Source organism: Arachis stenosperma, chromosome 8 (assembly GCF_014773155.1).
Source record: "Arachis stenosperma cultivar V10309 chromosome 8, arast.V10309.gnm1.PFL2, whole genome shotgun sequence".
Taxonomy (NCBI): domain Eukaryota; kingdom Viridiplantae; phylum Streptophyta; class Magnoliopsida; order Fabales; family Fabaceae; genus Arachis; species Arachis stenosperma.
In genome coordinates this window covers 39,060,819-39,073,435 of record NC_080384.1, presented here as the reverse complement: position 1 = coordinate 39,073,435, position 12,617 = coordinate 39,060,819, and the positions used below count along the sequence as shown (strand labels likewise).

At 31.6% G+C, this 12,617-nt stretch overlaps 1 protein-coding gene across 4 annotated transcripts; it reads left to right on the top strand.

The window, feature by feature from the left end:
* The first annotated feature begins 269 nt into the window (after nucleotides 1-269).
* On the top strand, nucleotides 270-4,586 carry LOC130944272 (G-type lectin S-receptor-like serine/threonine-protein kinase At4g27290). Of its 4 annotated transcripts, XM_057872530.1 has the most exons (8): nucleotides 620-712; nucleotides 832-1,788; nucleotides 2,115-2,255; nucleotides 2,349-2,503; nucleotides 2,588-2,798; nucleotides 2,888-3,125; nucleotides 3,219-3,369; nucleotides 3,500-4,580. In XM_057872530.1, exons 2-8 carry the CDS (start codon nucleotides 984-986, stop codon nucleotides 3,833-3,835), a joined length of 2,037 nt encoding a protein of 678 aa, XP_057728513.1. In that variant the 5' UTR covers nucleotides 620-712; nucleotides 832-983; the 3' UTR covers nucleotides 3,836-4,580. The 4 variants fall into 4 exon arrangements, with proteins under 4 accessions (XP_057728510.1, XP_057728511.1, XP_057728512.1 ...); XM_057872527.1 differs by having other exon boundaries at nucleotides 270-1,788; nucleotides 3,500-4,586; XM_057872528.1 differs by having other exon boundaries at nucleotides 270-1,788; nucleotides 2,355-2,503; nucleotides 3,500-4,582.
* Nucleotides 4,587-12,617: the final 8,031 nt, after the last annotated feature.

The window sequence follows — 12,617 nt, the reverse complement described above, 5'->3', positions numbered from 1 at the left end:
CAACACTAAATAGTAAATATTAAATACCGTGTCCTTCTTTCCCTTTTCTTTTGGTTTTGGTTTATTCAAATCACTGGTTGGAAAACTTTAACGTTACGTGTATGCTTGATTGATTATGTTCTTTTTAGCAATTTATTTTCATTAGAAAATATTAAAATGAGCTTATCAACCTTTTTAATTCAGAACAAGACACCAATGGATAATGTTATGTTAAATTGTTACTTTCATGAGTCATAACAACATTGAATTTGCCACAAGCATGTGTTTTACTTTTCGGCTTTGGGATGTCACGTGTCAGAGCCAAATATGAAAGTTCAAAGTTAGAGTCAGTTGGTTTGATTGCGATTGCATCTGTGACCAAGCAAATGATGTCCCGAGAAAGAGACAAATTCCTCAATAGCACTTCCAGATTTAATGGACCTTGCAGCTTGGAGCAATCGTTTTATGGTATCACCGTTTATATTATTAACTATGATTTTTCAATCAAATTTACACTACCCAGTACCTGCCCTTTAAGCAAAAACATGAGAAGCCTTGTGTCACTTTTTGTGACTTCTCTTTTCGCTTCATTCTTATCAAGCTTCTCAGCTCTAGACATTCTTACTACACATAAACTCATCAAAGATGGTGACAAGTTAGTTTCCGCAAGAGGGACCTTTGAACTGGGGTTCTTCAGCCCTGGTAACTCCAGAAACCGATATTTGGGAATATGGTACGTGGCTTCACCTAGAACTCCTATATGGGTAGCAAATAGAGAAGCTCCTATTAGAGATGGTTCAGGAATTCTCAGGATCACTAAGGGGGGTATCCTTAACCTTATTAATATCACAGGTAATATTGTTTGGTCTTCAAATGCATATGCAACTGCAGAAGATGCATTTGCACAGCTTCTGGAATCAGGGAATCTTGTGGTGAGAGCCTCTAATGGTAGAACCACAGAATCCTATTTGTGGCAGAGTTTTGATTATCCTTGTGACACATATATGCCTGGGATGAAGATTGGGAAGAACCTGGTTACTGGTTTGGAGACATTCTTAACATCTTGGAAGAGTAAAGATGACCCTGCCCCTGGTAAGTACTCAATTCATCTTGATACTCATGGTTGGCCACAGGTGGTTATAAGAAAAGGAACCACTATAGTGTCACGATTTGGATCGTGGAATGGTCTTGAGTTGACAGGAAATCCAGCAAGGTCAGAAGCATCATTGGTCTTTCAATTCACATATAGTGAAAGTGAAGTTTATGTGGGTTACCAACTCAGGAAGAGTTCTGGGTCGTCTATGTTGTCAAGAGATGTACTGCATCCATCAGGCAACATGCAGCGATTCGTATGGATCAATCGGATCCAGAATTGGGCACTCTCCTCAACATCTCTGTCAAATCAGTGCCAACATTATGCATGGTGTGGTGCTAATGCCGTCTGCAATAACAATAACTTCCCTATTTGTGGATGCTTGACCGGGTTCAGTCCTAAGTCTCCAAAAGATTGGAATAATGGGAACTGGTTTACTGGATGTGAACGCAGGACGAACTTGAATTGCCATGATGATGGCTTCTTGAGGTACACAGGAGTTAAATTGCCTAATACCTCCTCATCATTTTTCAGTGAAACCTTGAATCTTAAAGAATGTGGTCAATTGTGCTCAAGTAAATGTTCGTGTACTGCATATGCAAACTTATATGTTGATGGAAGTGGTTGCTTGCTTTGGTTTGTCGAACTGGTGGATATAATCCAATATAGCGAGCGTGGTCAAGACCTTTATGTAAGGCTAGCTGCTTCAGACATTGGTAATTTTTATTTTACTGTTTATTTAGTTTCTGTTGGTTGTCATTTAATTAGATATCTTTGGTAGTTCTAAAGTTCAAAACAATTCAAACATTACCCAGCTTCATTTTCTGCCTTATGTATTATGTGTTGAAGGAATGATGAAAAAGAAATTCTATGTTTATCAGCATATGCATCCAAGATTCCAACAAATAAAAAAATCAATTATCTGGTCATAAAGTTATCTTAGAGTTTTTATTTGTATTGAAGTAATATTGAAATGTATAGATAATTATAATGTCATCAAAGTTCCTTAAAATCCCTTCTGATTATGTTCTAAATTTCACAGATAGTGTAAAGAAAATGGAGCGATCCAACAAAGACAAAAGACTAGTGGGTATCATAATTGTATGTGGTGTTTTGGTCATGATTATCTTCCTCTTTCTGGGACACTTAACCTATAAACAAAGTGACAGCAGAAGAAAGAGAGGTAAATTAGAATAAGTTGATAACTGATTACGTTTATAGTATCAGTCTGAGGCCATTTTGTTCCTTTCTTTACTTCTATCCTCTGAATTTGGAGTGGCAGAGAAAGTTCACAACCAGGATTACAGATGTGGACAAAGAAAGGAAGAGGTGGACTGGCCAACATTTGATTTTCAAACTATAGTTAATGCAACAGCCAACTTTTCTAGTGATAACAAGGTGGGAGAAGGTGGATTTGGCCCTGTTTACAAGGTAATATAATAATGTTAAGATGATCAACTATCCCATTTCACAAAGTACAAATTCAATATGGATGTTATTGTTTTCACTTTTCAGGGCACATTAATTGATGGACAAGAGATAGCTGTAAAGAGGCTCTCCATAAATTCTGGCCAAGGACTAAATGAATTGAGAAATGAAGTCAATACAATTGCTAAGCTTCAGCACCGTAATCTTGTTAAGCTTTTTGGTTGTTGTCTTGAGGAGGAAGAGAAAATGTTAGTATATGAATATGTGCCTAACAAAAGCTTGGACTCCTTTATATTTGGTATGAGCCATCTTTCATTTATAGTTTCCATTTGAGTTTATAGCCTGTTATGGTGTGCACTGACTTTGAAAATGAATTGAACCATTTAGACCAAACAAGGAGAAAATTACTAGATTGGCCAACACGCATGCATATTATTGTTGGCATTGCTCGTGGGCTTCTTTATCTTCATCAAGACTCTAGAATGAGGATTATTCACAGAGACCTCAAAGCTAGCAATATTCTTCTAGATGCCAATATGAATCCAAAAATCTCTGACTTTGGGCTTGCGAAGGCCTTTGGGGGAGATCAAACTGAGGCGAAAACCAATCGGATAGTTGGGACATAGTAAGAGTGCTGTTTGCAGATACCTTACATTCTTGTTGGTGCTTTCTGATGTTTGAGAGGTTATTGATTCTATATTAAAATAATGTTTTGCAGTGGTTATATGCCTCCTGAGTATGCAGTTCATGGGAAATTTTCTGTGAAGTCAGATGTCTTTAGCTTTGGAGTTTTGGCACTGGAGATACTAAGCGGCAAGAAGAATAGAGATTTCAGCGACCCGAATCATAGCCTTAATCTTCTTGGACATGTAAGTATAATAAACGAAAAATAAATAATGAGAGTAATGATACTGTGATACGATATGGATTGACATGTTTTTATTACAACAAAGTTTCTTCAACATGAGGTCCATGACACACTAATGAACATGTACTTAGATATTCGTTCTGATTTTTGTATTTCTTCAGAGCTGGAGATTGTGGGTTGAGCAGAGACACTTAGAACTGATTGATGATTCATTAAGCAACGCTTCTGATGAAACTGAAATACTTAGATGCATACATATTGCTCTATTATGTGTGCAACAAAGTCCGGAAGACAGGCCAGACATGCTTTCTGTGGTTGTAATGTTAACTAGTGATAGCAATCTCCCTAAGCCAAAACAGCCTGCATTTTATGTGGAAAGGAATTGTTACAATAAAGGCTTTCTAGCAAGTAATCAGAACACATGTTCTGAAAATGAAGTTACAATCTCAGTGGTAGAGGCAAGGTAGCATGTTGAAAATTGGAGGTAGCTGTTTGATTAGATAGGTATCAGATCAAAATGAAAATCTCTATCAACAACAACTAAAAGTTGTCTATATACCGAACTAAGTTTTAGTTAGTAACTTGTAAAAGTAGTTTGTAACACATGAAAATGTTTGCAACTTTTATAAAGCAGAAGGGATTTGGATCCTCTAAATTTTGAATTTCACTTTAGAGAGTAAAATGTGATCTCTCACTATTTATTTCATAGGTAGAACTAAGAGAAAATATGAGAGAAAAATCATTCAAGAGTGAGAGATCACACTTTACCTTCTAAAGTAAAAATTCAAAATTTAGAGGATCTAAATTCAAGTAGAAGTACAACAAAAGTTAAAACATGAAAGAGAGAATGTGTGAAAGTCACACTTTGATTGTTCTCAATAGAGTTGTTGGAGAACTTTGAATAGTCCAAAATAACAAAAACAAAAAAAAGAAGGTAAAATATGATAGAATAATTGAAAAATGGTGCTGGGTAAAAAAAAATTTGGATCTTATTCTTGATGATTTGTTCACCTTATTTCTTTGTTCTGTTATGTTCAACTAGATTTAGACCGTTACACAGAATTTAGATGGATATATAAATTAGAAAAAAAATAATATCAAACCTATTTTTGATAATGTTATCCGTTACATAGTTTTTTTTTTTTTGCATTGTATTTTAGGAGCTTTCTTCTGCAGAGAAAGTATAATTCGGACCTTAAAGAATCAAGCAATAAATGAAAATATCCAGAAATATAGAGAGCGGTCCACAAATAGTAGATTGTATTATTGTAACAATTGAAACAAATGTAGATATAGGCTAACCTTATAGTCATGCTAATATTATCCTTCTTGCAACCTTTCGCTATTATATTATTTTTTTGTCTATTATTATTACTATTAGTATTATTTTAATTATTAAAATTGTTATTACTATTATTCTCATTACTATAATTATTAATGTTAGTATCATTGTCTTAATTGCCAATATTATGATAATAATAATACGAAGAGTGTTAGGAGGTTAGTGTTTTGTAACTATCAATTTGTCATTAATAGTATTTTTAATGGTGTGGGATTATATTTAATGGTGAGATATCATTCTTTTTTCTTTTGATGGTTAAATACTGCCACAAACCACAAAAATTGCTGATCCCTAAACTTTTCTAATAATATTATTAAGTTATACCTCTAACAAAAATAACTCTAAAAAATCAAAACCAAAAACTGTAGTTTCTAAGTCCTAATTCGAAGATGTATGTTTAATTTTTTTAATAAATATTTATTAATTTAATTATAATATAATTTTTTTTATTGTTGTATATCTATCTATTTAGTCCATATATTAATTTTCTTCTTATAATTAATATTTTGTTTCGAAATAAAATTAATTAATAATTTATTATTCATTATTACTTCATTTTTATTTAATAATCATATTATTATACTTATATATATTTTAATTTTTTGACTTTATCTCGAATGTTATGCACTCTAAATATATATTATTATACGTAGATATAATACATCCCAAGTGCATTTGAAATTTTTTTAAAGATATTTCATCTCAGATACATAGTATTCGACTTCTGTACTTATTTATCTTTTATTTTTTATATCTGAGATGTATAATGGTAGTTTAAAAAGTACATGTTACACATTTTAATAAATAAAATATTTAAACAATTCAAAATAAAAAAATCTATATTTTTATTGTCAAACTAATAATATAATATAAATACAAATGTCGATTTTAAATTTTAATTTTAATTACAACTAACAAATGATATGTGATATACTTTTATTGTCAAACTAATAATTAATAATAGTATTGTTACGATGGGTAATCGAAAATTAATGGGTTGGACTTGTAAGGTTAGCCCAAATGTCAGGAGGAGGTGGTCTCTGACTTGGATTGCGTCAGGGAATTGCCGTCTGACTTGTGTGCATGGAGGAATGGGGGGTGGTACTTGTAAAGACACTCCAATGCCTAAGTCAGCAAAGGGTTTATAGCAAATGTATCTCTAAGTATATTGGAACTTAGAGATACCTGAGGGGTGTTAGTATATTTATAGTGGTGAACCAATAACCATCGTTGAACTAGTTCCACCTTTTAAGGTGGATAACCGTTTTTTTTTTTATCTTAGGGAAGTTGAGATATGTCTCCTGGAAGTGAGTTGCGAGATTTTAGGAGTAGTTACTTATTTGAATAAGTGTTATCTGCCAGCTAACCTTCGATCCCGACTTCCTTAAAGTGGAGTCTGTATCGAATCTGACCTCATTAAGAGAGGTCAGTGAAGAGTGAAGGTCAATTTTTGAATTGGGTCTTTAGGTGTATTTGTGTTTGGGCCTAGTGTTGGGTCATGGTATAAAAAAGTATATAAGAAAAATAGAGTGACTAATTTTTTATATAGAATAAATTGGTGTGTAATGCACTGTTATTAAAAAAGTTGGTTTTTTTTATATGGAATTAATTTTTTTTAAATTGTTATTAAACAAATTAGAAGGTCAAATTTGTTGAGAAAAAAAAAAATAAAATCTAAAAGACCGATTTAAATGAGATACACAAATTTAAATGTTAGATTTATGCATTAAAAATTTTAAAATTTCAGATACATATATCTAAATGTTAGATTTGTGTATTATAAAAATTTTAAAAATTTAGGTACATAAATATATGAGAATTAGATTTGTATTTTAAATAATAAATCTGTTAGTTAAATTTATATCTTTTATATCCTAGTTATACATGTCATACTTTAATAATATTATAAAATATTATTATTTTTTTAATATTAAATTAAAAAGTGAAATAAAATAGATGATAAAGAAAAAAAGATAAAGAAGAGAAAAGAAAAAGAACTTCTTAATTTTAAATTTTTTTAATTACAATAAAAAAGTATTATATAATGAATTTTTATTATAAAATTAATAATATATAATAAAATATATAATAGATATTTTGTATTAACAAAAGTCTATTCAAGTTTAAGTCTACATAAAATAAACAACTCACCAGTGACTTAGCTTCATACAACTACAACAAAGTCGTGGTTTATTATAAACCAAAAAGAGAACATAATTTATTTGCTTTATCAAATAGATACGGGTTTGTTATTACTAAAATTTTGGGGCCGAAGTAAATATAATTACAATTCTTATACAGTGCAAATGATAGCCACAAATTTAAAATATTTGTTTATAGACCTTAAAGGACTAAAAGATACTTTTTCCATCATAGACAATTCTTGTATTTTATATGAATTTGCAGAATAATACTTTTAGATACAATGCAAATGAGTGTATAATGTTTTAATAACTGAACATAACATTCAACTTTTTAATTTTATTTTTCATGAATTATGACACCATATATATTTTTAACATTATTATTATAATTAAATAATATTTAAAAATATAAAATGTGAAATGGTAAAAAATAATATATGTGACAAAGATAATATATAATCAATGAACACAATTAGCTAAAAATAAAAAAATCGTAAAAATATACATTTTAGTATTTTAGAAAATTCATCTTCTAATATATGATGAATCAATAATTTAGTAAACTAAAAAAAACTTTAATTATAAAAATAATTGTACAAAATATTGACAAGAATGAAGGAAAGATAGAATAAGAGACATAAAATTATGTGAAAAAAAAGTGTAAAGTGAATCAGATACTGATTTATATAATAAATATGAGTAGAAGTGAGTAGGAGAGAATGAGTCGTGTGACCATGATGTAAAAATGAGTGAATAAGAGAGAATATATTGTATGTAGTTAATGATGATATTGAGTGAGAGTTAATGATTGTAAAGTGAGTAAAACTAAAATGAATGTAATTATAACTACTTTTTTGTTGACATTGTAACGGTTTTTAGAAACATTATAGATAGAAAAACTGAAAAAGATAGACACTTTTATAATAATGCTTATATGACAAAATTATAGAAGTGATCGTTATAATGTCTAAAAATGTTTGTCTAGCTTACAAAAAAAGAATAAAAATTAATATTTAATTTAAAAATATAAAAATAAATAATTATTAAATATTCAAATTTTTTTTATAAAAAATAAATTAAATAAAAGTTAGATACCAAATTATAAACAACATAAAAGTTACTAATTATAAAATAGTAAAATATGAACTTTTCATTGTATGATAATATTGGTATTAACTTTTTTTTATAAAAAAAATTAGTCTTAACTTTTATATAATATAAAAAAAATAGATTGGATGTGCATATAACTTGTCCTTACATTCCTTTTGTGTCCAAGTCCCCCCCCCCCCCCCCCCCCAAAAAACTCTTTTTTTTTCTTCCCCTGTCCTCTCCTGTTTCCTTTTTTCTCGCCGTGAAGCAATTGGAACTGCTTGGATTTTTTTTTTTTTCTGCGGCTGGAAACTGAAAATTCAATGGCATCATCAATCCTTGATATATTTGATGTTAACCTTGAATAAATCAGAAGGCCTGTAATTAAGGGTCTTGGCTCCCTTTTTTCCAAATGTTTCATAAAGAATATATATATATATATATATATATATATATCACTTTTGTGTTTATTTAATATTGTACTGAAGATTCAATTCAATAAAAGACGTTTTTTCAAGATATTTACTTTTTCTATATATATATATATATATATATATATAAACTTTTGTGTTTATTTAACATTGTACTGAAGATTCAATTCAATAAAAGACGTTTTTTCAAGATATTTACTTTTTCTATATATATATAGGTTTTACCATAACTAGAGATGACATCTTATTTATTATTCTATTGTCACATAAAATTTTTTTAAGTCATAATTTTTATTAATTTTTTATTTTTTAATTGTCTCTTCAATAGTCTTCATTAGCACTAACTTTTAATTAATATTAATAATGAATTTAATAAATTACTTCTATTATCTTATAATTAATGATTTTAATATTATTATTAAGTTATTTTTTAAAAAAAATTATTCTTTTTTTATCATTAATTCTGTTTATTAAAATATTATTCTATTTATATATATTATATGTTATAGATCAAATAACTTATATATTATATTTTTTATAGATTTTTCAAATAACCCATATATTATATTATTCCTTGGATTTGTTTTAATTTTCATAATTTTATTTATTTTTAACTTATATAAATGATTGTAAAATTTTATTCGATGATACAAAATGTTTTTAGTGAAATAGAATTTAGATGAGTCAAACTTTAATTTGGTTGAGTGTCAATATATTACTTTTGTATTTATATGTTGATCTTTGTTTAAAATAAATTTAACTCATTTATCAAAATCAAATAAAAAAAATTGACTCTCTTTTTTATACTTTATCAAAAAATTCAACTTAATCAAGTACTTTAATAAATATAATAGATGGTCAGAATTAGTTTTTATTATATTATATCATTGCATTATACTATAGAATTTATTATGATATAATTTTTTATTTGAAGAGTTATATATATATATAACTAATTATAAAACTAAAAACTCCTCTATTATTATTTTAATCATTTAAAAGATTATGTACAAAAAATTTGTGGAATTAAATTTTTGAGAATGGTGTGTTTTACCGTTCACTAAGTGAGGATCGTGGTACTGTATCGTTCACCAAGTGAGTATCCAGGTTAGCTACCGAGTATGTTGGGTTCTGCCAAAGTAACCGACATATGAGCTCACAGTCAGTGAAAAATGAATACATCATATGCATTTGTTTGTCTTGTTTGAGTTTGCATTACTTGGGTTGCCTATTTGAATATCTATGCTTACTTGTTATATGATTTTCTTGCTGTAACTGCATCCTATTTGTGTTTTCTTTGTCTGTATTGTTTGTCTGTACAACTGAGAGGCCCTTATCTGGTGGAGGAGTGACGAGGACAGTTCCACCGAAATTTTAAAGGATTGGAGGAAAGAGAAAAGTGAGGGATCAAGTTAGGATTTAGTTAAAACTTTAAGAACCTTAGATAACTTACCTTATTTATAGTTTTCAATTATAGTTTTAAGTTTTAGATCTGAGTGTCAGAGTTCTAGAATTATCTCTAACTTTTTCGAAACTTTATATATTATTTATGTGGGCACCATTATCATGCTGAGAACCTCTGGTTCTTGTAAGGCCCACATCGGTTGGAGAGGGGAACGAAGCATGCCTTATAAAGGTGTGGATACCTATTCCTAGCATGACGCGTTTTGACGAGTGAGTGTGGGGGGTTTCGGCTAGCATCCCTATCGTCAAAGGCAAAACCGTGAGGCCTTGTGTGCCAAAGTGGACAATATCGTGCTAGCGCGTGGTCTGGGCTGTTACAGATGGTATCAGAGCCGAAACCCGGATCGATGTGCCAGCGAGGGCGCTGGGCTCCCTTAGGGGGGTGGACTGTGAGGCCCACATCGGTTGGAGAGGGGAACGAAGCATGCCTTATAAGGGTGTGGATACCTATCCCTAGCATGACGCGTTTTGACGAGTGAGTGTGAGGGGTTTCGGCTAGCATCCCTATCGTCAAAGGCAAAACCGTGAGACCTTGTGTGCCAAAGCGGACAATATCGTGCTAGCGGGTGGTCTGGGCTGTTACAGCTCTCACCTGATACATATGTTGCCATTTTCAGATATAGGTCGAGAGACACCTCGCTAAATGTCTGGAGTTTCTTTTGCAGGCAAAGTTAGACTTATGCATTTTGATATATATATATATATATATATATATATATATATGTATTCATGTTTAGATTTCCTCCATTGTGTAGTTTTTACTTTGTACCTCTTAGAGATTGGATGGAGAACTAGGAACTTATGTTATGTATTTTGAGTACTTCTAGGATGTATATTTATACCTGTGTAGATAAATATTCTCCAGCCGGCCTTGACTTTGCAGGTTGAGTTTGGAGTTTGAATATTTGTATTCTTGACACTCTAGTCTTATCATATATGTGTATCTTTACCTTTCTTCGTACGCAAGTAATCGTTATCTTGAGAGTTGCGCTTTTATTTTTCACATTTTGCTTAACCAAATTTTAAGACTTCTCGAATATTATATTCCTTCAATTATATTATGCATGTATACTTTATTATTTTATTTTTAGAGGTCGTAATACTTCACCACCTCTATTTTACAAACTTAAGCGTAAAACTCTGTGTGGTAGGGTATTACAGTTGAGTTGAAGTCGTATGTACTTAAGAAGATCTATACTGATGATAATAGTTCAGATATGATGAAATCTACCTGCAGTGAAGTTTGATTCTTGTAAAGAGAAGACGAACTTGGTAGAGCAACCTATCCCCACTTGAGTCGGTGAGAGGAGATTTGTTGGGGGTCTCAACTCAAGTGGGACCCACATTTCCAAATAAAAAAAGAGTAAACTACCATTTCTATCCACGAAAGTTAAATACGCTGACACATCTACCCATAAAAAAAGAAAATTACCATTTGTACCCATAAAACATGAGTTTCATACAACAAAATTATCCAAACACTAAAAAATCATATAAAAAACCCCAAATTACCCTTATCATCATCTGCATCATCTACCTCCCCCCACCTAACCACTTCATCATCCTCATCTACTCATCACCTTACCACCACTACCACCACTAGCCCCAAATTGCCTCTGTTTCCATTCTTGCAGTTTCCAGCGTCAACGTTAGCGACCACCCCTCCTTCTCTCCTTCCCTTTCTCACCCTTGCCGACCAGAGGACCTTCGTACCATCCCCTGCTTTGCCGCCGCCAGCAACCCTAGAGCCGCAATGCCCCTGTCTCCTCTCTTCACCGCTGACCACCCTCACCTACCATGGCTACTTTCTCCTCATTACCGAACCAGCGCCCCCGACAGGCCCCCGCGCCAGCCGCTACCACCGCGGTCCCGTTTGTGAACCAAAACTGCAGTTCTCTCTCTCTCTCTCTCTCTCTCTCCATTTTTCTTTTCTCCTAGAAAAAGTGAATCCAAATACATGAGGGTTCTGTGTTTGGTTGTTCAGATTTGATCCTTTCTCTTTACTCTCTTCACACCTTGGATCTGTGTCCTTTTTCGCCCTATTTCTGTCAGCTTTCTCCATGATACCCTTTTCACTATTTTGTTCCCTCAAACAGTTTCACACTCAATTGAAACAAGGATCCAATTTTGACTCTCATCCATCATCATCCATTTCAAATCCTTCTTTGGGTTGATTTTGATTTCTCCAAAGGTACTTTTTTCCGAGTTAATTCATGAGGTCACTATTTTTCAATGCACTGTGCTTTAATTGAGGCGATGAAGGTTATGGTGATGAAGGAGCGGCAATGAAATGGTTTGTGACAAAGGTGGTTTGTGGCAGAGAAATGGAGATTAGATAGAAGGGTGTTCAGGTGATGTGAAGAGAGATGGGGGATGATGATAGTAGTGGTAATGATAAGGGTAATTTGAGGTTTTTAGATACATTTTTAGTGTTTGGATAATTTTGTTGTGCAAAATTCATGTTTCATGAATATAAATGGTAATTTTCTTCTCCTATGGATAGATGTGTCAACGTTTTCAACTTTTGTGGGTAAAAATAGTAGTTTACTCCAAAGAAGAAAAGAAAGTTATGGCTTATAGCCATTAGTAGTAAAAGGAAAAAGAGAAGAGAAAGAGTGAATAATTTTTTACACACACAAGAGAAAAAGAAACAGGAGTGAGAGAGAGCTCGTCGTCGACCAAGAGAAGAAAAATTGAGGGGAAAAAATAGTGCCATTTTGATTTCATTGAATTGGTTATAAAAAAATTATTTTGGTGCTTCCCTTGTTAAATAAGTTCT

Coding starts and splice junctions, on each gene's coding strand:
- LOC130944272 (XM_057872527.1), top strand. CDS start 285: ATGTCACGTGTCAGAGCCAAATATGAAAGTTCAAAGTTAGAGTCAGTT. Junction 2,256..2,348: donor TGACAGCAGAAGAAAGAGAG/GTAAATTAGAAT, acceptor CTGAATTTGGAG/TGGCAGAGAAAGTTCACAAC. Junction 3,370..3,499: donor GCCTTAATCTTCTTGGACAT/GTAAGTATAATA, acceptor ACATGTACTTAG/ATATTCGTTCTGATTTTTGT.